At 69.1% G+C, this 27,955-nt stretch overlaps 2 protein-coding genes across 2 annotated transcripts in view; both read left to right on the forward strand.

The window, feature by feature from the left end:
* The window catches only part of LOC142077408 (protein kinase C gamma type-like), a 29,469-nt gene extending 20,005 nt beyond the window's left edge, over positions 1–9,464 (forward strand). The window contains 8 exon segments of the mRNA XM_075139426.1: positions 803–865; positions 2,812–2,949; positions 4,110–4,191; positions 5,206–5,313; positions 6,692–6,714; positions 6,716–6,830; positions 8,927–8,970; positions 8,972–9,464. Of these exon segments, the coding sequence (XP_074995527.1) occupies positions 803–865; positions 2,812–2,949; positions 4,110–4,191; positions 5,206–5,313; positions 6,692–6,714; positions 6,716–6,830; positions 8,927–8,970; positions 8,972–9,248 (850 nt within the window). The 3' untranslated portion in view covers positions 9,249–9,464.
* Positions 9,465–16,452: 6,988 nt separating this feature from the next.
* Positions 16,453–27,047, forward strand: LOC142077407 (voltage-dependent calcium channel gamma-7 subunit). The gene is made up of 5 exons (XM_075139424.1): positions 16,453–16,648; positions 18,736–18,822; positions 19,432–19,572; positions 21,608–21,753; positions 26,790–27,047. Exons 1-5 carry the CDS (start codon positions 16,453–16,455, stop codon positions 27,045–27,047), a joined length of 828 nt encoding a protein of 275 aa, XP_074995525.1.
* Positions 27,048–27,955: the final 908 nt, after the last annotated feature.

The raw sequence follows: 27,955 nt of genomic DNA on the forward strand, positions 1-27,955 counted from the left end.
CCCCAAATCCCTCCCAGAGACCCCCAAATCCCCCCCAGCACCCCCAAATCCCCCCCGGGACCCCAAATCCCCTCCGGGACCCCCAACCCCCTCCCGAACTCCCCAATCCCCCCCAGTGAGCCCTGAATCCCCCCCGGGACCCCAAACTTCCCCCCCGGGACCCCCAAATCTCTCCCCGGGACCCCCAAATCCCTCCCAGAGACCCCCAAATCCCCCCCAGCACGCCCAAATCCCCCCCGGGACCCCAAATCCCCTCCGGGACCCCCAAACCCCTCCCGAACTCCCCAATCCCCCCCAGTGAGCCCTGAATCCCCCCCCGGGACCCCAAACTTCCCCCTAGGACCACCAAATCCCCCCCGGGACCCCCAAATCCCCCCGGGACCCCAAATGCCTCCCAGGGACCCCTAAATCCCTCCCCCCGGGACCCCTAAATCCCCCCCTGGGACCTCAAAAACTTCCCTGGGGACCCCAAACCCCTCCCAGGACCCCCAAATCAGTACCCCAAATCTTCCCCCCGGGACCCCCAAATCCCCCCCGGGACCCCTAAATCTCCCCCCGGGACCTCAAAATCTTCCCTGGGGACCCCCAAATCCCCCCCAGGGATCCCTGAATCCCCGCCGGGACCCCAAACCCCTCCTGCGACCCCTAAACCCCTGTGAGACCCCCAAATCCCCCCTGGGACACCCAAACCCCTCCCGAGACCCCTGAATCCCCCCCCTGGACCCCCAAATCTTCCCCCAGAACCCTCCTAATCCCCCCCCCCACTGGGGGGATCCCCTAAACCCCCGATCCCCCCCCCCAGGTTTTACGCCGCCGAAATCGCCATCGGTCTCTTCTTCCTGCACAACAAGGGGATCATCTACAGGTGAGACCCCCCTCGGACCCCCGAGACCCCCCAGGACCCCCCTGGGACCCCCAGGACCCCCCCCAGGACCCCCCCCAACCCCCGGAACCCTCCTGGGACCACCAAGACCCCTCCCAAGACCCCCTAGGACCCTCCTGGGACCCCCAAGACCCCCTCAAAGACCCCCCAGACTGCCCTGGGACCCCTAGGACCCCCCTAGGACCGCCAGGACCCCCCCAAGACCCCCCAGGACCCTCCTGGACTCCCAGGATCCCCCTCAGGACTCCCCAGGACCCCTCCTGACCCTCCTAGGACCCCCAGGACCCCCTCAAGACCCCCTGGAACCCCCCTGGGACCACCAAGACCCCCCCAAGACCCCCCAGGACCCCCTGGACCGCCAGGACCCCCCAGGACCCCCCTGGGACCACCAAGACCCCCCCCAAGACCCCCTAGGACACTCCTGGGACCCCCAAGACCCCCCCCAAAAACCCCCCAGGACTGCCCTGGGACTCCTAGGACCCCCCCAAGACCCCCAGGACCCCCCTGGGACCACCAAGACCCCCTCCCAAGACCCCTAGGATCCTCCTGGGACCCCAGGACCCCCCCCAAGACCCCCCCAGGACCCTCCCAGGACTCCCAGGATCCCCCCTAGGACTCCCCCAGGATCCCCCCTGACCCCCTAAGACCCCCAGGACCCTCAAGACCCCCTAGGACACTCCTGGGACCCCCAAGACCCCCCCAAAGATGCCCCAAGACTGCCCTGGGACTCCCAGGACCCCCCAAGACCCCCAGGACCCCCCCTGGGACCACCAAGACCCCCTCCCAAGACCCCCTAGGATCCCTCCTGGGACCCCAGGACCCCCCCAAGACCCCCCAGGACCCTCCCGGGACTCCCAGGATCCCCCTAGACTCCCCAGGATCCCCCTGACCCCCCTAAGACCCCAGGACCCCTCAAGACCCCCTAGGACACTCCTGGGACCCCCAAGACCCCCCCAAAGACCCCCAGGACCCCCCTGGGACCACCAAGACCCCCTCCCAAGACCCCCTAGGATCCTCCTGGGACCCCCAGGACCCCCCAAGACCCCCAGGACCCTCCCGGGACTCCCAGGATCCCCCCTAGGACTCCCCCAGGACCCCCCTGACCCCCCTAAGACCCCCAGGACCCCCTCAAGACCCCCTAGGACACTCCTGGGACCCCAAGACCCCCCAAAGACCCCCCAGGACTGCCCTGGGACTCCTAGGATCCCCCCAAGAACCCCCCAGGACCCCCCTGGGACCACAAGACCCCCTCCCCAAGACCCCCTAGGCTCCTCCTGGGACCCCCAGGACCCCTCCAAGACCCCCCAGGACCCTCCCAGGACTCCCAGGATCCCCCCTAGGACTCCCCCAGGACCCCCCTGACCCCCCTAAGACCCCCAGGACCCCCTCAAGACCCCCTAGGACACTCCTGGGACCCCCAAGACCCCCCCAAAGACCCCCCAGGACTGCCCTGGGACTCCTAGGACCCCCCCAAGACCCCCCAGGACCCCCCTGGTACCACCAAGACCCCCTCCCAAGACCCCCTAGGATCCTCCTGGGACCCCCAGGACCCCTCCAAGACCCCCCAGGACCCTCCCAGGACTCCCAGGATCCCCCCTAGGACTCCCCCAGGATCCCCCCTGACCCCCCTAAGACCCCAGGACCCCCTCAAGACCCCCTAGGACACTCCTGGGACCCCAAGACCCCCCCAAAGACCCCCCAGGACTGCCCTGGGACTCCTAGGACCCCCCCAAGACCCCCCAGGACCCCCCTGGGACCCCAAGACCACCTCCCAAGACCCCCTGGGACCCCCAGGACCCCTCCAAGACCCCCCAGGACCCTCCCAGGACTCCCAGGATCCCCCCTAGGACTCCCCCAGGACCCCCCCTGACCCCCTAAGACCCCCAGGACCCCCTCAAGACCCCTGACCCCCCCCGACGCCCCCCCAGGGACCTGAAGCTGGACAACGTGATGCTGGACGCCCAAGGTCACGTCAAGATCACGGATTTTGGGATGTGCAAGGAGAACATGTTTCCGGGGGCCACCACCCGCACCTTCTGCGGGACCCCCGACTACATCGCCCCCGAGGTGCGGGGGAACCCGGTGTCTGGGGGGGAACACCCTGGTGTTGGGGGCACCCAGGCATTTTGAGGGACACAGGTGTTTGGGGCACCCAGGTATTTTGGGGGGTCCCAGGTGTTTGGGGTCCCAGGCGTTTGGGGGTCCCAGGTGTTTGGGGCACCCAGGCATTTTGGGGGGTCCCAGGTGTTTGGGGTCCCAGGCGTTTGGGGGTCCCAGGTGTTTGGGGCACCCAGGTATTTTGGGGGGACCCAGGCATTTGGGGGTCCCAGGTGTTTGGGGCACCCAGGCATTTTGGGGGGTCCCAGGCGTTGGGGGTCCCAGGCATTTGGGGGTCCCAGGTGTTTGGGGCACCCAGGCATTTTGGGGGGACCCAGGTGTTTGGGGGCACCCAGGCATTTTGGGGGGTCCCAGGCGTTTGGGGGTCCCAGGTGTTTGGGGCACCCAGGCATTTTGGGGGGACCCAGGTGTTTGGGGGTGTCCAGGCTTTTGGGGGACCCAGATGTTGGGGGCACCCAGGTGTTGGGGGGACCCAGACATTCAGGGGGACCCAGGCATCTGGGGGACCCAGGTGTTGGGGAGACCCAGGTCTTTGGGGGCACCCAGGCTGTTGGGGGACCCAGGTGTTGGGGGCACCCAGGTGTTGGGGGGACCCCGGCGTCTGGGGTGGGGGCCCAGCTATTCAGGGGCACCCAGATTTTTGGGGGACCCAGGTGCTTGGGGGGGCCCAGGTGGCCAGGGGGGACCCAAGTGTTGGGGGGACCCCAGGCCTTTGGGGGACCCATGTGTTCAGGGGTATCCAGGCTTTTGGGGGGCCCACATGTTTGGGGGGACCCAATCGTTTGGGGGCAGGGGGACACCCAGGTGTTTGGGGGCACCCAGGCTTTCGGGGGGCCCAGGCATTCATGGGGGGACCCAGGTGTCCAGGGGGACTCAGGTGTTTGGGGGGGGGTACCCCTGTGTTTGGGGGTGACCCAGGTGTTGGGGGGCCCCAGGTGTTGGGGGGGACCCCAGCATCGGGCAGAGCTGGGTGTCTGGGGGTCCCAGGCATTTGAGGGGGGTCCTAGGCATCGGGGGGGACCTCCAGCCGTTTGGGGGGGACCCAGGCATGTGGGGGGGGGGGGTTCAGCTCGGCGAGGGGACCCAGGTGTCGGGGTGCCCCCCCCCCGATCATCGCCTACCAGCCCTACGGGAAGTCGGTCGACTGGTGGTCTTTTGGGGTGCTGCTCTACGAGATGCTGGCGGGACAGGTGGGTTGGGGGGGGGGGGGGTGATTTGGGGGGGCCCTGGGGGTCCTAAGGTGATATGGGGGTCCTGGGGGGGGCAAAGAGACAATATGGGGGGTGCTGGGGGTGATTTGGGGGGTCCCTGGGGGTGATATGAGGGGTCCTGGGGGATCCTGGGGGGGGGCAAGAGACAACGTGGGGGTGCTGGGGGTGATTTGGGGGGCCCCTGGGGGTCCTAGGGGTGATATGGGGCGTCCTGGGGGGCTAAGGGAACAACGTGGGGGGTGCTGGGGGTGATTTGGGGACCTGGGGGTCCTAGGGGTGATATGGGGCGTCCTGGGGGGCTAAGGGACAATCTGGGGGTGCTGGGGGTGATTTGGGGGGCCCCTGGAGGTCCTAGGGGAGATATGGGGGGTCCTGGGGTGCCAAGAGACAACGTGGGGGACTCTGAGGGGTAATTTGGGGGGGCCTTAGGGTCCCAGGGGTGATATGGGGGGTCCTGGGGGGCTAAGGGACAACCTGGGGGGTGCTGGGGGTGATTTGGGGGGCCCCTGGGGGTCCTAGGGGTGATATGGGGGGTCCTGGGGGTGACCTGAGGGGCTCTGGGTATTTTGGGGCGGCTGGGGAGAATTTGGGGGGCTGTGAGAGTTTGGGGGGGTTGTGGGAGATTTGGGGGGGGCTGTGAAGATTTGGGGGGGCCGTGAAGATTTGGGGGGGGTTGTGGGTTTTTTGGGGGGGCTGTGAGCGTTTGGGGGGTCTGTGGGTGTTTTGGGGGGGCTGTGAGAGTTTGGGGGAGCTGTGGGGGATTTGAAGGGGCTGTGTGGGATTTGGGGGGGTCTCTGTGAGATTTGGGGGGCTGTAAGGATTTGGGGGGGTGTGGGTATTTGGGGGGGCTGTGCGAGTTTGGGAAGGCTGTGGGAGATTTGGGGGGTTGTGAGGGTTTTGGGGGGGTCTGGAGTGGTTTTAGGGGGTCTGTGAAGATTTGGGGGGTGTCTGGGGTGGTTTGGGGGGGGTGTGAGTTTTGGGGTGCCCCCCCAGCCCCCCTTTGACGGGGAGGACGAGGACGAGCTCTTCCAGTCCATCATGGAGCAGACGGTGACGTACCCCAAATCTCTCTCCCGCGAGGCCGTCTCCATCTGCAAGGGGGTGAGCGGGGGACCCCCAAATCCCTGGGCCCCCCCAAATCCCTGGGGTCCCCCACTTCCCTTCCAAGTCCCCCCAAAACCCTGCCATCCCCCCCAACCCCTCCCCACCCTTCCTACGGCCTCCCAAATCCACAGGGGCTCCCCAAAACCCTGACACCCCCCCCCCCCAAAATCCTGAGCCCCCCCCAAAACCTTGGGGATCCCCTCCATATTCCTGAGGGCCCCCCCAAAACCCTGGACCCCCCAAAATCCTGAGGCCCCCCAAAACTTGGTGGCCCCTCCCAAATTCTGAGCCTTCCTCCAAATCACTGGCACCCCCCCAAAAATCCTGATGCCCCCCAAAAACTTGGGGACCCCCCATATTCCTGAAACCCCCCCAAACCCCTCCCAGAGCCCCCCAAACCCTCGTGCCCCCCCTCCCCTCGGGATCCCCCAATTTAGGATCCCCCAAACCCTCGGGGGGGGTCACTGGGTGGTTTGGGGGGTCCAGGATTTTGGGGGGTACCGGGGGGGCTCTGACCCCCCCCATGTGCCCCCCATTTCCTGACGAAGCACCCCAAGAAGTGCCCCCCCAACCCTTCCCACAGCCCCCCAAACCCTCGTGCCCCCCCCAATTTAGGATCCCCCCAATTTAGGATCCCCCAAACCCCTTTGCTGTTTTTGGGGGGGGGGTCCTGGGTGTTTCGGGGTCCCAGGGATTTTGGGGGTACCGGGGGGGGCTCTGACCCCCCCCATGTGCCCCCCATTTCCTGACGAAGCACCCCAAGAAGTGCCCCCCCCAACCCTTCCCACAGCCCCCCAAACCCTCGTGCCCCCCCCAATTTAGGATCCCCCCCAATTTAGGATCCCCCAAACCCCTTTGCTGTTTTTGGGGGGGGGGTCCCTGGGTGTTTCGGGGGTCCCAGGGATTTTGGGGGGTACTGGGGGGGGCTCTGACTCCCCCCATGTGCCCCCCCATTTCCTGACGAAGCACCCCAAGAAGTGCCCCCCCCAACCCTTCCCAGAGCCCCCCAAATCCCGTGACCCCCCCGGATCCCCCCAATTTAGGATCCCCCAAACCCCTTTGCTGTTCTGGGAGGGGGGGGTGTCCCTGGTGTTTTGGGGTCCCAGGGATTTTGGGGGGTACTGGGGGGGCTCTGACCCCCCCATGTGCCCCCCATTTCCTGACGAAGCACCCCAAGAAGTGCCCCCCCCCCCAACCCTTCCCAGAGCCCCCCCAAATCCCCGTGACCCCCCCGGATCCCCCCAATTTAGGATCCCCCAAACCCCTTTGCTGTTCTGGGGAGGGGGGGTTGTCCCTGGGTGTTTGGGGGTCCCAGGGATTTTGGGGGGTACCGGGGGGGGGGTGTCTGACCCCCCCCCCTTATGTGCCCCCCCAGTTCCTGACGAAGCACCCGGGAAGCGGCTGGGGGCGGGGGTGGGGGGGAGCAGGAGGTCCGCCAGCACCCCTTTTTCCGTCGTACCGACTGGGAGCGCCTGGAACGCCTGGAGGTGCCCCCCCCCTTCACCCCCCGCCCGGTGAGTGCCCCCCCAAATCCCCCCCACTCCCCCGGAGCCCCCCAAAAACCCACCTGAGCTCCTCAACACCCTCCTCCCGCCCCACGCTGCACCCCCAAACTTGATCTGCACCCTCCCACAAGCTCCCCAGCTACCCCAAAATATCCTCAAGGTACCCCCACCCTACCAGGGACCCCCCAGCACCCCAAAACCCCTCCAGGAGCCCCGAGAGACCCCCAAGGTCCCCCTCCAGCACCCCAAAACCCCTCCAGGAGCCCCCAGAGACCCCCAAGGTCCCCCTCCAGCACCCCAAAACCCCTCCAGGAGCCCCCAGAGACCCCCAAGGTCCCCCTCAGGCACCCCAAAACCCCTCCAGGACCCCCGAGAGACCCCCAAGGTCCCCCTCGAGCACCCCAAAACCCCTCCAGGACCCCCGAGAGACCCCCAGGTCCCCCTCCAGCACCCCAAAACCCCTCCAGGAGCCCCCAGAGACCCCCAGGTCCCCCCCAGCACCCCAAAACCCCTCCAGGACCCCTGAGAGACCCCCAAGGTCCCCCCCAGCACCCCAAAACCCCTCCAGGACCCCCGAGAGACCCCCAAGGTCCCCCTCCAGCACCCCAAAACCCCTCCAGGACCCCCCAGAGACCCCCAAGGTCCCCTCCAGCACCCCAAAACCCCTCCAGGAGCCCCCAGAGACCCCTCAGAGACGCCCCAGCACCCCAAAACTCCTCTTGGACTCCTCAGAGACACCCCCAGCACCCCAAAACCCCTCTTGGACCCCTCAGAGACCTCCCCCAGCACCCCAAAACTCCTCTTGGACCCCTCAGAGACACCCCCAGCACCCCAAAACCCCTCCAGGAGCTCCCTGAGCCCCCTCCCAGCCCACCCCAGCACCCAAAACACCTCTTGGACACCCCAGAGACACCCCCAGCACCCCAAAACCCCTCCAGGAGCTCCCTGATCCCCCTCCCAGCCCACCCCAGCACCCCAAAACCCCTCTTGGACCCCTCAGAGACCTCCCCCAGCACCCAAAACCCCTCTTGGACCCCTCAGAGACACCCCCAGGACCCCAAAACACCTCTTGGACCCCTCAGAGACCTCCCCAGCACCCCAAAACCCCTCCAGGAGCTCCCTGAGCCCTCTCCCAGCCCACCCCAGCACCCCAAAACACCTCTTGGACCCCCAGATGCATTTCGGGGTGCACCCCCAAAATGGGGGGGGGCCATGCACTAACCCCCGGCTTCTCTCTCTCTGTGTCTGTCCGTCCGTTCCCCCCCGGGGTCGTCTGTCTGTCCCTGTCCGCCCCCGCGGATTTGGGGGACCCCCCCCGGGCCTGCCTGGATTGGGGGGGTATCTCCGTGTCCATCTGGCTGCATGGGGGGGGGGGCGGTTTTGGGGGTCCCTGTTTTGGGGGGGGCGTTTTGGGGTCCTTCTTTGGGGGGGCTGTTTGGGGGGGCTCATGGCGGGGCTCATTTTGGGGTCCCTTTTGGGGGGTCCTTGTTTTGGGGGTCCATTTTGTCCTTTTATTTTGGGGGGGGGCCTGTTTGGGGGCTTCTTTTTGGGGGTCCCTGGTTTGGGGGGGGGACCTGGGTCCTTGTTTTGGGGGTGGTTGGGGGGGGGTCCCTGTTTTTGGGGTCCCTGGTTTGGGGGCTGGTTTTGGGGGTCCCTCATTTGGGGGTCCCTGTTTTGGGGGGGGGTGACTTCGCGGTCCCTGTTTATGGGGTCCCTATTTTGGGGGGTCCCTGATTTGGGGGCTGGTTTTGGGGTCCCTGTTTTACTGGGTCCCTATTTTTGGGGGTCCCTTTTTTGGGGGGGTGGTTTTTGGGTCCCTGATTTGGGGCTGGTTTTGGGGTCCCTCATTTGGGGGGCCTGTTTTGGGGTGGGTGACTTCGGGGTGCCTGTTTACGGGATCCCTATTTTTGGGGATCCCTATTTTGGGGGCGTGGTTTTGGGTCCCTATTTATGGAATCCTTATTTGGGGGGGGGGGGGTGTCCCCCTATTTTTGGGGGCTGGTTTTGGCCTCCCTGTTTTTTTATCTCCCTCTTTGGGGGGGTGTCTGCCCCCTCCCACTTTTGGGGCTCCTTTGTGCATTTTTGGGGTGTCCCCCCCCCCACAGTGTGGCCGTAACGGGGAGAACTTCGACAAGTTTTTCACGCGGGCCCCCCCGCGCTGACCCCCCCGACCAGCTGGTCCTGGCGGGGCTGGACCAGGGCGACTTTGCGGGGTTCACCTACACGAACCCCGACTTTCTGCACCCCGACCTGCGCCTCCCGGCCCCCCCGGCTCCCTCGTCTGAACCCCTCCCTGATTTGGGGGGCTCCCTTGATTTGGGGGGGCTCCCATCCCCTACTTGGGACCCCAACCCCTTCCTATTTGGGAGACACCCCTCTGATTTGGGGGACCCCCCTGATTTGGGGGGGCTCCCCTCCCCTACTTGAGACACCCCCCCCCTTCCAATTTGGGAGACACCCCTCTGATTTGGGGGAGCCCCCTAATTTGGGGGGGCTCCCCTCCTTTACTTGGAACCCCCCTCTTCCTACTTGGGAGACACCCCTCTGATTTGGGGGGGCTCCCCCTAATTTGGGGGGCTCCCCTTAATTTGGGGGGCTCCCATCCCCTACTTGGGACCCCAACCCCTTCCTATTTGGGAGACACCCCTCTGATTTGGGGGGGCTCCCCCCCACACACACTTAGGAGACCCCCCTCAATTTGGGGGGCTCCCCTCCCTACTTGGGTGACCCTCCCCAATTTGGGGGTTCCCCCCTGAGGTGGGGGAGCCCCCTGATTTGGGGGGCTCCCCCTTATTTGTGGGTCTCCCCCCTTCCTTAGGAGAGCCCCCCCAATTTGGGGGATCCCCTTTGATTTGGGGGGCTCCCCCACCCTACTTGGGAGACCCCCCAATTTGGGGGGTCCCCCAATTTTGGGGCTTTCCCCACTCATTAGAGGTTCCCCCCCTAAATTTGGGGACTCCCCCCCAAAATCTGGGGCCCCTCCCTTATACCGGGGCTCCCCCAATCCTGCCCCCCCCTTTGCACCCCCATTTTAGCCTGCCCCTCCCCTCTGCTCCCCCAAACCACGGGGGTCCCCCAAAAGCTTCACCCCCATTTCTCCCCCCCCCATTTTGGGGGTACCCCACCAATTTTTGGGGGTACTCCCCCAACTTTGGGGGTAATCCCTCTATTTTTGGGGGGGGGTACCCCCCAATTTTGGGGATACTCCCTCTATTTATGGGGTCCCCCCCAATTTTTGGGCCTCCCCCTCAATTTTGGGGGTCCCCCCTCCCCCAGCTGTGACTCCCCCGGATGAGCTGGAGGGGGCGGGGGGGGAGGGGGACGCTGACACCCTCCCTTGGATCTGGGGGTGCGGGGTGGGGGGGAACCCCGACTTTCCCCTCTCCACCCCCCCAAAACCCATCCCCTCCCCCCCCTCCCCTTGCAGAGACCTGGCGGTGGGACCCAGCGTCCTGCCCCTCCCCCAACTGCTCACATCCCCCCCCCCGGGACCCCCCCCCATATAGCCGGGGCCCCCAAAACCCCTCCGGGGCCCCCAAAACCCCCCTGGGCCCCCCCAAACCCCCCCCCCCCGATTCCTTTAAGTATAAAAGTGAATGAGCCGGTGCCCGAGTCCCGCCTCTTCGTCCGGGGGGGGAGGGAAGGGGGGGAGGGGTCGGACCCTGGGTCCCCCCGGCGTGGGGGAGGGGTGGGGGGTCGGAGCCTGGGTCCCTTGGGTGAGGGGTGGGCGCCTGGGGTCCCTTTTTTTGGGGTGGGGTGGGGTGGCCGGGGGTCCCCTTGGGTGGGGGGGGGGTTGGGGTGCGGGAGGTCGGAGCCTGGATCCCCTTGGGTGGGGGGTGGGCGCCTGGTGTCCCTTTTTTGGGGGGGGGGGGGGGGGTGGTGCCCCTTGGGTGGGGGGGGGTGGGGAAGGGGTGCCCGGAGCCTGGGTCCCCTTGAGTGGGGGGTGAGCGCCCGGGGTCCCTTTTTTGGGGGGGGGAGTGCCCGGGGTCCCCCTGGGGTGGGGGGCCGGAGCCTGGGTCCCCTTGGGTGGGGGGTGGGCGCCTGGGGTCCCTTTTTGGGGTGGGGGGGGGTGCCCGGGGTCCCTTTGGGTGGGCGCCTGGGGTCCCTTTTTTGGGGGGGGGTGCCCGGGGTCCCCTTGGGTGGGCGCCTGGGGTCCCTTTTTGAGGTGTGGGGGTGCCCGGGGTCCCCTTGGGTGTGGGGGGGCTGGGGTGGGGGAGGGGTGCCCGGAGCCTGGGTCCCTTGGGTGGGGGGTGGGCGCCTGGGGTCCCTTTTTTGGGGTGGGGGTGGGGCCCGAACTCCTGGGTCCACTTGGGGTGGGGTTGGGGGTGCCCGAGGTCCTTTTGGGTGGGGTGGGGGTGGGGTGCAGGAGGAGGAAGAGGAGGGGTGGGGGAGGGGCGAGCGCGCTCTGTCCCTTTAAGCGCGGCCGCCCCGTGACATCACGGTGGCCGCGGGGGGGCCGGGAGGGGGGGGGCGCCCATCCCCCTCTCCCCCCCCCCTCCTCCACCCAACCCCCCCCCACCCCCACCCCCCCCCACGGCCGAAGCCGCCGCCGCGCTCGGTGCGGCCCCGTCCTGCGTCCGTCCGTCCGTCCGCCCGTCCGGCCTCCTCCAGCGCAGCCGCCGTCGCCGCCGCATCCCCCCCCCCCCTCCCCCGCGCCTGTCCGTCCGTCCGGCGCCCACCCGCGTCCGTCTGTCCCGCATCCCTCCCCCATCAACGTCCGTCTGTCCTTCATCCCTCCATCACATCCCTCCGTCCCGCGTCCGCCTGTCCCGCATCCCCCCCCCCCCCCACCGCGTCCGTCTGTCCTTCAGCCCTCCATCCCCCCCCGTGTCCGTCTGTCCCGCAGCCCCCCATCACCTCCCTCCATCCCCCCACCCCGCGTCCGTCTGTCCCGCATCCCCCCCCCCCGCGTCCGTCTGTCCTTCATCCCTCCATCACATCCCTCCCCCCCGTGTCCGTCTGTCCCGCATCCCTCATCGCCTCCCCCCCCGCCCCGTGTCCGTCTGTCCTTCATCCCTCCATCACCTCCACTCCCCCGTGTCCGTCTGTCCGGCGTCCCCTCCCCCATCACATCCCCCCCCGTGTCCGTCTGTCCCGCATCCCCCCCCCCCCGTGTCCGTCTGTCCTTCATCCCTCCATCACCTCCCCCCCCGTGTCCGTCTGTCCCGCATTCCCCCCCCCCCGTGTCCGTCTGTCCGTCCATCCCCCCCCCCCCCCCAGCTCCCCATGGCGCCCCGGACCCCGGGGACCCCGCAGCCGGTGACGCCGTGAGCGGGTGAGGTCACGCGTGTGCGAGGTCACGCGTGGTGCGAGGTCACGCGTGTAGGGGTCACGCGTGTGGGGGCGGGCGATGCGGGGGGCGGGGGGGGGGGCGTGCAAAGGGCCCTGGGCGTGCAACGGTCACGCGTGTGCGAGGCGTGCGAGACTGCCTGAGCGTGCAAGGCGCACACGCGTGTGCAGGGCGTGCTCAGGGCCACGCGTGTGCGGGGCGTGCAAAAGACCACGCGTGTGCAGGGCGTGCACAGGGCCACGCGTGTGCAAGGCGTGCGAGATCCCTCCCGAGCGTGCAAGGCGCACACGCGTGTGCGGGGGGGGGGATGCAAGAGCCACGCGTGTGCAGGGCGTGCACGGGGCCACGGCGTGTGCGAGACGTGCAAGATACGTGTGGGGTGTGCAAGGGTCGGGCGTGCGAGGACGGGGCACTGGGGGGGGGGGGAGCCGTGCACACGCGTGTCCCACGTGCGACGTCCCGTGGGGGCAGCGAGGCCGGCGGCTGCACACGCGTGTTCCCTGTGCCCGCACGGGCGTGCGTGCCCTCGGCGTCCTCCCTGCACACGCGTGTGCGTCCTCCTGCCCCCCCCGCCGTGTCCCTGCCTGTACCGTGCACCCCCCCGCCCCCCCATAACCCCCCTACCCCCCAAGCCCCCCCAAACCCACCCCCCGACCCCCCCATGCCCCCTTGACCCCCCCAGACCCCCCCAAGCCCCGCCAAACCCACCCCCCGACCCTCCCATGCCCCCCTCTGACCCCCCCAGACCCTCCCAAGCCCCCCAAACCCCTCCTGTCCCCCCGTGCCCCCTCCTGCCCCCTTTATGCCCTCCCTGACCCCCCCAAGACCCCGCCCCCCCATGCCCCCCCAAGCCCCCCCATTCCGCCTCCTGACCCCCCCGACCCCCTGTACCTCCCCTTATGCCTTCTCCTGCCCCCTGTACCCCCCCAAGCCCCCCAAACCCACCCCCCGACCCCCCCATGCCCCGCTCTGACCTCCCCAAACCCCCCCAAGCCCCCCCAAACTCACCCCCCGACTCCCCCAAACCCCCCAGACCCCCTCTAACCTCCCCAAGCCCCCCCAGGCCCCCTCCTCCCCCCAATACCCCCCCTTATGCCCCCTTTATGCCCTCTCCTGCTCCCTGTGCCCCCCTAACCCACCCTCCTGACCCCCCAAACGCCCCCAAACTCACCCCCCGACACCCCCAAACCCTCCCTGACTCCTCCAGCCCCCCCCAAACCCCCCCCAGGCCCCCTCCTCCCCCCTCTACCTCCCCTTATTCCCCATTTACGCCCTCTCCTGCCCCTGTACCCCCCCAAACCCACCCCCCTGACCCCCCAACCCCCCCATGCCCCCCAAACTCACCCCCCCGACTCCCCCAACCCCCCCTGACCCCTCCTGACCCCCCGAAGCCCCTCCCAACCCCCCCCAAGCCCCCTCCACCTCCCATTATTCCCCATTTACGCCCTCTCCTGGCCCCTCTACCCCCCCCAACCCCACTCCCTGGACCCCCCCCTGACCCCCCAACCCCCCCCATGCCCCCCCAAACTCACCCCCCCGACTCCCCCAAACCCCCCCTGACCCCTCCTAACCCCCCGAAGCCCCTCCCAACCCCCCCCAAGCCCCCTCCTCCCCCCTCTACCTCCCATTATTCCCCATTTACGCCCTCTCCTGCCCCCTCTAACCCCCCCTCCTGACCCCCCAAACCCCCCCATGCCCCCCCAAACTCACCCCTCCGACTCTCCCAACCCCCCCCGACCCCTCCTGACCCCCCGAAGCCCCTCCCAACCCCCCCCAGGCCCCCTCCTCCCCCTCTACCTCCCATTATTCCCCATTTACACCCTCTCCTGCCCCCTCTACCCCCCCCAACCCGACCCCCCCTGACCCCCCAATCCCCCCCATGCCCCCCAAACTCACCCCCCCGACTCCCCCAAACCCCCCCCTGACCCCTCCTGACCCCCCGAAGCCCCTCCCAACCCCCCCAAGCCCCCTCCTCCCCCCTCTACCTCCCCTTATTCCCCATTTACTCCCTCTCCTGCCCCCTGTACCCCCCCAAACCCACCCCCCTGACCCCCAATCCCCCCCATGCCCCCCCAAACTCACCCCCCCGACACCCCCAAACCCTCCCTGACTCCTCCAGCCCCCCCAAGCCCCCCCCATGCCCCCTCCTGCCCCCAATACCCCCCTTATGCCCCCTTTATGCCCTCTCCTGCCCCCTGTACCCCCCAAACCCACCCCCTGACCCCCCAAACCCCCCCATGCCCCCCCAAACTCACCCCCCCGACTCCCTCAAACCCCTCCAGACCCTCTCTGCCCCCCCAAAACCCCCCCAAGCCCCCTCCTCCCCCTCTACCTCCCATTATTCCCCATTTACGCCCTCTCCTGCCCCCTCTCCCCCCCCCAACCCCACTCCCTGGACCCCTCCTGACCCCCCAACCCCCCATGCCCCCCCAAACTCACCCCCCCGACTCCCCCAAACCCCCCCTGACCCCACCTGACCCTCCGAAGCCCCTCCCAACCCCCCCCAAGCCCCCTCCTCCCCCCTCTACCTCCCATTATTCCCCATTTACGCCCTCTCCTGCCCCCTCTAACCCCCCCTCCTGACCCCCCAAACCCCCCCATGCCCCCCCAAACTCACCCCTCCGACTCTCCCAACCCCCCCGACCCCTCCTGACCCCCCGAAGCCCCTCCCAACCCCCCCCAGGCCCCCTCCTCCCCCTCTACCTCCCATTATTCCCCATTTACACCCTCTCCTGCCCCCTCTACCCCCCCAACCCGACCCCCCTGACCCCCCAATCCCCCCATGCCCCCCCAAACTCACCCCCCCGACTCCCCCAAACCCCCCCTGACCCCTCCTGACCCCCCGAAGCCCCTCCCAACCCCCCCAAGCCCCCTCCTCCCCCCTCTACCTCCCATTATTCCCCATTTACGCCCTCTCCTGCCCCCTGTACCCCCCCAAACCCACCCCCCTGACCCCCCAATCCCCCCCATGCCCCCCAAACTCACCCCCCCGACACCCCCAAACCCTCCCTGACTCCTCCAGCCCCTCCAAGCCCCCCCCAGGCCCCCTCCTGCCCCCAATACCCCCCCTTATGCCCCCTTTATGCCCTCTCCTGCCCCCTGTACCCCCCCAAACCCACCCCCTGACCCCCCAAACCCCCCCATGCCCCCCAAACTCCCCCCCCGACTCCCCCAAACCCCCCCTGACCCCTCCTGACCCCCCAAAGCCCCTCCCAACCCCCCCAAGCCCCCTCCTCCCCCCTCTACCTCCCATTATTCCCCATTTACGCCCTCTCCTGCCCCCTCTCCCCCCCCAACCCACTCCCTGGACCCCTCCTGACCCCCCAAACCCCCCCATGCCCCCCCAAACTCACCCCCCCGACTCCCCCAAACCCCCCCTGACCCCTCCTGACCCCCCGAAGCCCTCCCAACCCCCCCCGAGCCCCCTCTACCTCCCATTATTCCCCATTTACGCCCTCTCCTGCCCCTCTACCCCCCCCAACCCCACTCCCTGGACCCCTCCTGACCCCCCAAACCCCCCCATGCCCCCCAAACTCACCCCCCCGACTCCCCCAAACCCCCCCTGACCCCTCCTGACCCTCCGAAGCCCCTCCCAACCCCCCCAAGCCCCCTCCTCCCCCTCTACCTCCCATTATTCCCCATTGACGCCCTCTCCTGCCCCCTCTACCCCCCCAACCCGACCCCCCCTGACCCCCCAAACCCCCCCATGCCCCCCCAAACCCCCCCCCCCCCCCCAGGTCTCAGGATGAGCTCGTGCAGCAGCCGGGCGCTGACGCTGCTGAGCAGCGTCTTCGGGGCCTGCGGGCTGCTGCTGGTGGGCATCGCCCCCGACCCCCCCTGACCCCCCCAAACCCCCCCAAACCCACCCCCTGACACCCCCAAACCCTCCCTGACTCCTCCAGCCCCCCCCAAGCCCCCCCCATGCCCCCTCCTCCCCCCTCTACCTCCCATTATTCCCCATTTACGCCCTCTCCCTGCCCCCTCTACCCCCCCCAACGCCACTCCCTGGACCCCTCCTGACCCCCCAAGCCCCCCCATGCCCCCCCAAACTCACCCCCCGACTCCCCCAAACCCCCCCTGACCCCTCCTGACCCCCCGAAGCCCCTCCCAACCCCCCCCAAGCCCCCTCCTCCCCCCTCTACCTCCCATTATTCCCCCATTTACGCCCTCTCCTGCCCCCTCTAACCCCCCAACCCGACCCCCAAGCCCCCCCATGCCCCCTCCTCCCCCCTCTACCTCCCATTATTCCCCATTTACGCCCTCTCCTGCCCCCTCTACCCCCCCAACCCGACCCCCCAAACCCCCCCATGCCCCCCCAAACCCCCCCCCCCAGGTCTCAGGATGAGCTCGTGCAGCAGCCGGGCGCTGACGCTGCTGAGCAGCGTCTTCGGGGCCTGCGGGCTGCTGCTGGTGGGCATCGCCGTCAGCACCGACTACTGGCTCTACATGGAGGAGGGGGTGGTGCTGCCCCAGAACCAGAGCACCGAGGTGCGCATGGCCCTGCACGCCGGCCTCTGGCGCGTCTGCTTCTTCGCCGGTACGGCCCCCCCCCCCCAACCCCCCCCCTGCCCCCCACACACACCCCCCCCAACCCTCACCCCCCCGGTGTTGGGGGGAGGGGGAGATGGGGGCGGTTGAAGGGGGGGGGGAAGTGGGGCGGGGGGGTTCCCGGGGGCTCGGAGGGGGTTGCAGGGGAGGGTCTGAGGGCGCACGAGGTCAGACGGGGTCGCAGGGGATCGTATGGGATCTGCCGGGGGCGCACGGGGGCGCACGGGGGCGCACGGGATCACACAGGATCACCTAAGCTCACACAAGGGCACACGGGGTCACACAGGATCACACGGGATCACACAGGATCACACGGGATCACACGGGATCACACGAGCTCACACGAGCTCACACGGGATCACACAGGATCACCCAAGCTCACACAGGGGCACACGGGATCACATGGGATCACACAGGATCACACGGGATCACACGGGATCACACAGGATCACCCAAGCTCACACAGGGGCACACGGGATCACATGGGATCACACAGGATCACACGGGATCACACGGGATCACACAGGATCACCTAAGCTCGCACGAGGTCACACGGGATCACACAGGATCACACGGGATCACACAGGATCACCTAAGCTCGCACGAGGTCACACGGGATCACACGGGATCACACGGGATCACACAGGATCACACAGGATCATCTAAGCTCACACGGGATCACACGGGATCACACGGGATCACCTAAGCTCACACAAGCTCACACAGGGGCACACGGGGTCACACGGGATCACCTAAGCTCACACAAGCTCACACAGGATCACACAGGATCACACGGGATCACTTAAGCGCACACAAGCTCACACGGGATCACACAGGATCACACGGGATCACCTAAGCTCACACGGGATCACACGGGATCACACGGGATCACATGAGATCACCTAAGCTCACACAGGGGCACACGGGATCACATGGGATCACATGGGATCACCTAAGCTCACACAAGCTCACACAGGGGCACACGGGATCACACGGGATCACATGGGATCACACAGGCTCCCACAAGCTCCCACGGGCTCTCACATGTGCTCCCACGGGCTCACATGAGCTCCCACGGGATCATATGAGCTCACACGGGATCACACAGGATCACATGGGCTCCCGCGGGATCACATGGGCTCCCATGGGATCATATGGGCTCACACGGGATCACACAGTATCACATGGGCTCCCACGGGATCATATGGGCTCCCACGGGGTTACACAGGATCACATGGGCTCCCACAGGATCACATGGGCTCCCACGGGATCACACGGGATCATATGGGCTCCCACGGGATCACACAGGATCACATGGGCTCCCACAGGATCACATGAGCTCCCACGGGATCACATGGGATCATATGGGCTCCCACGGGATCACATGGGCTCACATGGGCTCCCACGGGATCACATGGGCTCCCACAGGATCACACGGGATCCCATGGGATCCCACGGGATCACCCGAGCTCACGTGTGCTCGCACGGGATCCCATGGGATCCCATGGGCTCCCACCCACCCCCATTACCAGTGGGGGAGCACATGGGGACACCGGGGGGATTTGGGGGGACCCTTTGGGATATGGGGGGTCCCGGGGGGACTTGGGGACCCTATGGGATAGGGGGGGACCCAGGGGGCTTTGGGGGGACCCTATGGGATTTGGGGGGACCCTATGGGATATGGGGGGTCCTAGGGGGGCTTTGGGGGGACCCTATGGGATATGGGGGTCCTGGGGGGGATCTGGGGGGACCCCATGGGATATGGGGGTCCTGGGGGGGATCTGGGGGGACCCCATGGGATATGGGGGATCCTGGGGGGCTTTGGGGGGACCCCATGGGATATGGGGGTCCTAGGGGGCTTTGAGGGGACCCTACGGGATATGGGGGTCCTGGGGGGGATCTGGGGGGACCCCATGGGATATGGGGGATCCTGGGGGGCTTTGGGGGGACCCTATGGGATCCGGGGGGTCCTGGGGGGAACTTGGGGACCCTGTGAGATCCGGGGGGATCCGGGGGGACCCTATGGGATCCGGGGGGACGCAGGGGGGTCCCTGAGGGTGCGCCCCCCCCTCGCAGGGCGGGAGAAGGGGCGCTGCGTCGCCTCCGAATATTTCCTGGAGCCCGAAATCAACCTCGTGACCGAAAACACCGAGAACATCCTCAGTGCGTGGGGCTATAGGGGCTATAGGGGCTCTATAGGGGCTATAGGGGCTCTATAGGGGCTCTATAGGGGGCTGTATGCAGGCTAAAGGGGTTCTATAGGGTGCTAGAGGGGCCTACAGGGATTATATAGGGGGCTATAGAGGCCGGGGGAGGGCTGTATGGTGGGCTATAGGGTCTCTATATTGGACCAGGGGGGTTGTATATGGGTTATGGGGACTATAGGGGTGCTATAGGAGCTGTGGGAGGCTCTATATGGGGAGGGGTCTAGGAGCTGTCCAAGGCAGGGAGTATAGAGGAGGCAGGGGGCGTGGCGGGGGGCTTTATAGGGGCTCTGGCGGGATATCCATAGGGGTCCAGGGGTCTATAGGGGCCATGGGCTGCATGGGGGGAATATAGGATCTGTGGAGGGGGCTATAGGAGGGGTCTATAGGGGCTGAGAGGGAGCTGGAGGGGTCCGGGGTAGGTCCGTGGGGGTCTGGAGGGGTCTAGCAGGGTGTGGGGGGCTATAGGGGGCTATAGGGATCTATAGGGGGCTATAGGGGGCTATAGGGGGCTATAGGGATCTATAGGGGGCTATAGGGGGCTGGAGCCGGCTGCTGCCCCCCCCAGAGACGGTGCGGACGGCGACCCCCTTCCCCATGGTCAGCCTCTTCCTCGTCTTCACGGCCTTCGTCATCAGCAACGTGGGGCACATCCGCCCCCAGCGCACGCTGCTGGCCTTCGTCTCCGGCATCTTCTTCATCCTCTCCGGTGAGGGACCCCCCCGGGGACCCCCCCAGGACCCCCCGTAGCTCCCCCAGGACCCCCGTATCTGCCCCAGGGACCCCCAGAACCCCCCCAGGACCCCCCAGGACCCCCGTAGCTGCCCCAGGACCCCCATATCTGCCCCAGGGACCCCCAGAACCCCCCCAGGGCCCCCCCAGGACCCCCGTAGCTGCCCCAGGACCCCCATATCTGTCCTAGGACCTCCCCCAGACCCCCCCCAGGACCCCCGTAGCTGCCCCAGGACCCCCATATTTGCCCCAGGGACCCCCCGAACCCCCCCAGAGCCCCCCCAGGACCCCCATATCTGCCCCAAGACCCCCATATTTGCCCCAGGGACCCCCAGAACCCCCCAGAGCCCCCCCAGGACCCCTGTAGCTGCCCCAGGACCCCCATATTTGCCCCAGGAACCCCCAGAAACCCCCCAGGGCCCCCCCAGGGTCCCCCCAGGACCCCCATATCTGCCCCAGGGCTCCCCAGGAGCCCCCCAGATCCCCCCCAGGACCCCCCTATCTGCCCCAGGTGCCCCCACAACCTGCCTAGGGCCTCCCCAGGACCCCTGTGTCTGCCCCAGGACCCCCCAGAACCCCCCCAGATCCCCCCCAGGACCCCTGTATGTGCCCCAGGACCCCCATATTTGCCCGAGGACCCTTCAGAACCCCCCCAGATCTCCCCCAGGACCCCCATATCTGCCCCAGGAACCCCCAGAACCCCCTTAGGGCCCCCCCAGGACCCCCGTATCTGCCCCAAGACCCTCATATCTGCCCCAGGACCCCCCAGAACCCCCCCCCCAGATCCCTCCCAGGACCCCCATATTTGCCCCAGGGACACTCAGAACCCCCTTAGGGCCCCCCCAGGACCCCCATATCTCCCCCAAGACCCCCATATCTGCCCCAGGACCCCCGTATCTGCCCCAGGAACCCCCAGAACACCCTTTGGGCCCCCCCAAGACCTCCATATCTCCCCCAAGACCCCCGTATCTGCCCCAGGACCCCCCAGAACCCCGCCCCAGATCCCTCCCAGGACCCCCATATCTCCCCCAAGACCCCCATATCTGCCCCAGGACCCCCCAGAACCCCCCCCAGATCCCTCCCAGGACCCCCATATTTGCCCCAGGGACCCCCAGAACCCCCTTAGGCCCCCCCCAGGACCCCTGTATCTCCCCCAAGACCCCCATATCTGCCCCAGGACCCCCATATTTGCCCCAGGAACCCCCAGAACCCCCTTTGGGCCCCCCCAGGACCCCCATATCTCCCCCAAGACCCCCATATCTGCCCCAGGACCCCCGTATCTGCCCCAGGATGCCCCAGAACCCCCTTATGGCCCCCTCAGGACCCCTGTATCTGGCCCAGGAACCCCCAGAACCCCCCTAGATCCCCCCCAGGACCCCTGTATCTCCCCCAAGACCCCCGTATCTGCCCCAGGACCCCCCAGAACCCCCCCCCAGATCCCTCCCAGGACCCCCATATTTGCCCCAGGAACCCCCAGAACCCCCTTTGGGCCCCCCCAGGACCCCCATATCTCCCCCAAGACCCCCGTATCTGCCCCAGGACCCCCCAGAACCCCCCCCCCAGATCCCTCCCAGGACCCCCATATCTCCACCAAGACCCCCAGAATCCCCTTAGGGCCCCCCCAGGACCCCCATATCTCCCCCAAGACCCCCATATCTGCCCCAGGACCCCCCCAGATCGCCCCCAGGACCCCCGTATCTGCCCCAGGAACCCCCAGAAACCCCTTAGGGCCCCCCCAGGACCCCCATATCTCCCCCAAGACCCCCGTATCTGCCCCAGGACCCCCCAGAACCCCCCCCCAGATCCCTCCCAGGACCCCCATATCTCCCCCAAGACCCCCATATCTGCCCCAGGACCCCCGTATCTGCCCCAGGAACCCCCAGAACCCTCTTAGGGCCCCCTCAGGACCCCCGTATCTGCCCCAAGACCCCCATATCTCCCCCAGGACCCCCCGTATCTCCCCCAGGCCCCCCCCAGGGCTGACTCGGGGGGTCCCCCCCGTGCCCCCCCAGGGCTGTCGCTGGTGGTGGGGCTGGTGCTCTACATCTCCAGCATCAACGACGAGGTGATGAACCGGCCCAGCGGCTCCGAGCAGTATTTCCAGTACCGCTACGGCTGGTCCTTCGCCTTCGCCGCCTCCTCCTTCCTCCTCAAAGAGGTGCGCCCCGCCCGCGCCCCGCCCGCGCCCCGCCCGCGCCCCGCCCGCGCCCCGCCCGCGCACCCCCGCGCACCCCCCGCGCACCCCCCGCGCCCCGCCCGCGCCCCGCCCGCGCACCCCCGCGCACCCCCCGCGCAGCCCCCGCGCACCCCCCGCGCACGCATCACACGCCCCGCGCACGCCCCGCGCATGCATCACACGCCCCGCACGTGCATCACACGCCCTGCGCATGCATCACACGCCCCGCGCATGCATCACACGCCCCGCGCATGCATCACATGCCCTGTGCATGCCCCGCGCATGCATCACACGCCCCGCGCACACCCTGCGCAGGCCCTGCGCATGCATCACACGCCCCACGCATGCATCACACGCCCCGCGCACACCCTGCGCAGGCCCTGCGCATGCATCACACGCCCCACGCATGCATCACACGCCCCGCGCACACCCTGCGCAGGCCCTGCGCATGCATCACACGCCCCACGCATGCATCACACGCCCCGCGCACGTCCCGCGCACGCTTCGCACACCCCGCGCATGCATCACACGCCCCGCGCATGCATCACACGCCCTGCGCACGCCCCGCACATGCATCACACGCCCCGCGCACACATCACACGCCACACGCACGCCCCGCACATGCATCACACGCCCCGCGCACGCCCCGCGCATGCACCACATGCCCTGCGCATGCATCACACGCCCTGCGCACGCCCCGCGCATGCATCACACCCCCCGCGCACGCATCACACGCCCCACGCATGCATCACATGCCCTGCACACGCCCCGCGCATGCATCACACGCCCCATGCATGCATCACACGTCCCGCGCATGCTTCGCACACCCTGCGCATGCATCACACCCCCCGCGCACGCATCACACGCCCCGCGCATGCATCACATGCCCTGCACACACCCCGCGCATGCATCACACACCCCATGCATGCATCACACGCCCTGCGCACGCCCCGCGCGCGCTTCGCACGCCCCTCGCATGCCCCGCACACGCCCCTCGCATGCTTTGCACGTCCCTCGCACGCCCCTCGCATGCATCACACGCCCCTCGCACACCCTCGCCCACCCCGGCCGAGTGCTGGGGTGACGGGTGCCCCTCCCCGGCAGGGCGCAGGCGTGATGTCGGTGTACCTGTTCCCCCTCCCCCGCCCTCGCCCACCCTTGCCCGCCCTTGCCCACCCTCGCCCACCCTCGCCCACCCTTGCACGCCCTCGCTGGCCCTCGCCCACCCTTGCATGCCCTCGCTGACCCTCGCTGACCCTCGCCCACCCCCGGGTGACGGGTGCCCCTCCCCGGCAGGGCGCGGGCGTGATGTCGGTGTACCTGTTCCCCCTCCCCCGCCCTCGCTGACCCTCGCCCACCCGCGGGTGACGGGTGCCCCTCCCCGGCAGGGCGCGGACATGATGTCGGTGTACCTGTTCCCCCTCCCCCGCCCTCGCTGACCCTCGCCCACCCCCGGGTGACGGGTGCCCCTCCCCGGCAGGGCGCGGGCGTGATGTCGGTGTACCTGTTCACCCTCGCCCGCCCTCGCCCACCCTTGCCCGCCCTTGCCCACCCTTGCTGACCCTCGCCCACCCTTGCTGACCCTCGTCCACCCTTGCCCGCCCTTGCCCACCCTCGCCCACCCTCGCCCACCCTCGCCCACCCTCGCTGACCCTCGCCCACCCCCGGGGTGACGGGTGCCCCTCCCCGGCAGGGCGCGGGCGTGATGTCAGTGTACCTGTTCACCCTCGCCCACCCTCGCCCACCCTCGCCCACCCCCGGGTGACGGGTGCCCCTCCCCGGCAGGGCGCGGGCGTGATGTCGGTGTACCTGTTCACCCTCGCCCACCCTCACCCGCCCTCGCCCACCCTCGCTGACCCTCGCCCACCCTCACCCGCCCTCGCCCACCCTCGCCGACCCTCGCCCACCCTCCCCCGCCCTCGCTGACCCTCGCCCACCCGCGGGTGACGGGTGCCCCTCCCCGGCAGGGCGCAGGCGTGATGTTGGTGTACCTGTTCACCCTCCCCCGCCCTCGCCCACCCTCGCCGACCCTCGCCCACCCTCCCCCGCCCTCGCCGACCCTCGCCCACCCGCGGGTGACGGGTGCCCCTCCCCGGCAGGGCGCGGGCGTGATGTCGGTGTACCTGTTCCCCCTCCCCCGCCCTCGCCCACCCTCACCCGCCCTCGCCCACCCTCGCTGACCCTCGCCCACCCTCGCCAGCCCTTGCCCACCCTCGCCGACCCTCGCCCACCCTCCCCCGCCCTCGCTGACCCTCGCCCACCCGCGGGTGACGGGTGCCCCTCCCCGGCAGGGTGCGGGCGTGATGTCGGTGTACCTGTTCCCCCTCCCCCGCCCTCGCCCACCCTCGCCGACCCTCGCCCACCCTCCCCCGCCCTCGCTGACCCTCGCCCACCCGCGGGTGACGGGTGCCCCTCCCCGGCAGGGCGCGGGCGTGATGTCGGTGTACCTGTTCCCCCTCCCCCGCCCTCGCTGACCCTCGCCCACCCCTGGGTGACGGGTGCCCCTCCCCGGCAGGGCGCGGGCGTGATGTCGGTGTACCTGTTCACCCTCGCCCACCCTCACCCGCCCTCGCCCACCCTCGCTGACCCTCGCCCACCCTCGCCAGCCCTTGCCCACCCTCGCCGACCCTCGCCCACCCTCCCCCGCCCTCGCTGACCCTCGCCCACCCGCGGGTGACGGGTGCCCCTCCCCGGCAGGGCGCGGGCGTGATGTCGGTGTACCTGTTCCCCCTCCCCCGCCCTCCCCCGCCCTCGCCCACCCTCGCCCACCCCCGGGTGACGGGTGCCCCTCCCCGGCAGGGCACGGGCGTGATGTCGGTGTACCTGTTCACCCTCGCCCACCCTCACCCGCCCTCGCCCACCCTCGCTGACCCTCGCCCACCCTCGCCAGCCCTTGCCCACCCTCGCCGACCCTTGCCCACCCTCCCCCGCCCTCGCTGACCCTCGCCCACCCCCGGGTGACGGGTGCCCCTCCCCGGCAGGGCGCGGGCGTGATGTCGGTGTACCTGTTCACCCTCCCCCGCCCTCGCCCACCCTCGCCCGCCCTCGCCCACCCTTGCTGACCCTCGCCCACCCGCGGGTGACGGGTGCCCCTCCCCGGCAGGGCGCGGGCGTGATGTCGGTGTACCTGTTCCCCCTCCCCCGCCCTCGCCCACCCTCGCCGACCCTCGCCCACCCTCCCCCGCCCTCGCTGACCCTCGCCCACCCGCGGGTGACGGGTGCCCCTCCCCGGCAGGGCGCGGGCGTGATGTCGGTGTACCTGTTCCCCCTCCCCCGCCCTCGCTGACCCTCGCCCACCCGCGGGTGACGGGTGCCCCTCCCCGGCAGGGCGCGGGCGTGATGTCGGTGTACCTGTTCACCCTCCCCCGCCCTCGCCCACCCTCACCCGCCCTCGCCCACCCTTGCTGACCCTCGCCCACCCGCGGGTGACGGGTGCCCCTCCCCGGCAGGGCGCGGGCGTGATGTCGGTGTACCTGTTCCCCCTCCCCCGCCCTCGCCCACCCTCGCCGACCCTCGCCCACCCTCCCCCGCCCTCGCTGACCCTCGCCCACCCCCGGGTGACGGGTGCCCCTCCCCGGCAGGGCGCGGGCGTGATGTCGGTGTACCTGTTCACCCTCACCCGCCCTCGCCCACCCTCGCCCACCCTCGCCCACCCTCGCCTGCCCTCGCCCGCCCTTGCTGGCCCTCGCCCACCCTCGCCCGCCCTTGCCCACCCTTGCTGACCCTCGCCCACCCTCCCCCGCCCTCGCTGACCCTCGCCCACCCTCGCCCACCCTTGCACGCCCTCGCTGACCCTCGCCCGCCCCCGGGGTGACGGGTGCCCCTCCCCAGCAGGGCGCGGGCGTGATGTCGGTGTACCTGTTCCCCCTCCCCCGCCCTCGCTGACCCTCGCCCACCCGCGGGTGACGGGTGCCCCTCCCCGGCAGGGCGCGGGCGTGATGTCGGTGTACCTGTTCCCCCTCCCCCGCCCTCGCCCACCCTCACCCGCCCTCGCCCACCCTCGCCCACCCTCGCCCGCCCTCGCTGACCCTCGCCCACCCTCGCCCACCCTCCCCCGCCCTCGCCGACCCTCGCCCACCCGCGGGTGACGGGTGCCCCTCCCCGGCAGGGCGCGGGCGTGATGTCGGTGTACCTGTTCCCCCTCCCCCGCCCTCGCCCACCCTCACCCGCCCTCGCCCACCCTCGCTGACCCTCGCCCACCCTCGCCAGCCCTTGCCCACCCTCGCCGACCCTCGCCCACCCTCCCCCGCCCTCGCTGACCCTCGCCCACCCGCGGGTGACGGGTGCCCCTCCCCGGCAGGGTGCGGGCGTGATGTCGGTGTACCTGTTCCCCCTCCCCCGCCCTCGCCCACCCTCGCCGACCCTCGCCCACCCTCCCCCGCCCTCGCTGACCCTCGCCCACCCGCGGGTGACGGGTGCCCCTCCCCGGCAGGGTGCGGGCGTGATGTCGGTGTACCTGTTCACCCTCCCCCGCCCTCGCTGACCCTCGCCCACCCTCGCCCACCCTCGCCCACCCTTGCTGACCCTCGTCCACCCTTGCACACCCTCGCCCACCCTCGCTGACCCTCGCCCACCCGCGGGTGACGGGTGCCCCTCCCCGGCAGGGCGCGGGCGTGATGTCGGTGTACCTGTTCACCCTCCCCCGCCCTCACCCACCCTTGCCCACCCTTGCTGACCCTCGCCCACCCTTGCACGCCCTCGCTGACCCTTGCCCACCCTCGCCCGCCCTTGCCCACCCTTGCTGACCCTCGCCCACCCTTGCACGCCCTCGCTGACCCTCCCCCGCCCTCGCCCACTCTCGCCCACTCTCGCCCACCCTCGCCCGCCCTTGCCCACCCTTGCTGACCCTCGCCCGCCCTTGCACGCCCTCGCTGACCCTCGCCTGCCCTCGCCCACCCGTGGGTGACGGGTGCCCCTCCCCGGCAGGGCGCGGGCGTGATGTCGGTGTACCTGTTCCCCCTCCCCCGCCCTCGCTGACCCTCGCCCACCCGCGGGTGACGGGTGCCCCTCCCCGGCAGGGCGCGGGCGTGATGTCGGTGTACCTGTTCACCAAGCGCTACGCGGAGGAGGAGCTGTACCGGGCGCCGGCGGGGCTGCTGCGGCCGCGGCTGAGCGCCTGCTCGGGGCTGTCGGGGCAGTTCCTGCAGCCCCGCGCGTGGCCCCGCGCCCGCAGCCCCTCCGAGGCCTCCTCCGACGTCTCCATCCAGATGACCCAGAACTACCCCCCCGCCATCAAGTACCCCCAGCACGGGCACCTCTCCACCTCCCCCTGCTAGGGGGGGCGGGGGGGGCGGGGGGACGCTGGGAGGACGGGGACCATGGGGACAGGGGGACGGGGGGAGGGTGGGGATGATGGGGGACAGGGGGACAATGGGGACAGGGGGATGATGGGGACAATGGGGGCATGGGGACAGTGGGGACATGGGGACAATGGGGACATGGGGACATGGGGACATGGGGACATGGGGACAGGGGGACAATGGGGACATGGGGACATGGGGACAATGGGGACATGGGGACCATGGGGACAGGGGGACAGCAGGGATGTTGGGAGGATGGGGACAATGGGGACATGGGGACAGCGGGGACGTTGGGAGGATGGGGATGATGGGGGACATGGGGACCATGGGGACATGGGGACCATGGGGACAGGGGGACAGCGGGGACATGGGGACAGCGGGGACATTCAGAGGATGGGGATGATGGGGGACATGGGGACAATGGGGACATGGGGACATGGGGACAATGGGGACATGGGGACCATGGGGACAGGGGGACAGCAGGGATGTTGGGAGGATGGGGACAATGGGGACATGGGGACAGCAGGGACGTTGGGAGGATGGGGATGATGGGGGACATGGGGACCATGGGGACATGGGGACAGCGGGGACATGGGGACAGCGGGGACGCTGGGAGGATGGGGATGATGGGGGACATGGGGACAATGGGGACAGGGGGATGATGGGGACAATGGGGACATGGGGACATGGGGACATGGGGACATGGGGACGGGGACAGCGGGGACGTTCGGAGGATGGGGACGTGGGGACAATGGGGACATGGGGACAATGGGGACAGGGGGATGATGGGGACATGGGGACATGGGGACATGGGGACGGGGACAGCGGGGACGTTCGGAGGATGGGGACGTGGGGACAATGGGGACATGGGGACATGGGGACAA

Source organism: Calonectris borealis, unplaced genomic scaffold (assembly GCF_964195595.1).
Source record: "Calonectris borealis unplaced genomic scaffold, bCalBor7.hap1.2 HAP1_SCAFFOLD_243, whole genome shotgun sequence".
In the NCBI taxonomy this organism is placed as follows: Eukaryota; Metazoa; Chordata; class Aves; order Procellariiformes; family Procellariidae; genus Calonectris; species Calonectris borealis.

Coding starts and splice junctions, on each gene's coding strand:
- LOC142077407 (XM_075139424.1), top strand. CDS start 16,453: ATGAGCTCGTGCAGCAGCCGGGCGCTGACGCTGCTGAGCAGCGTCTTC. Junction 16,649..18,735: donor GCGCGTCTGCTTCTTCGCCG/GTACGGCCCCCC, acceptor CCCCCCTCGCAG/GGCGGGAGAAGGGGCGCTGC. Junction 19,573..21,607: donor CATCTTCTTCATCCTCTCCG/GTGAGGGACCCC, acceptor GTGCCCCCCCAG/GGCTGTCGCTGGTGGTGGGG.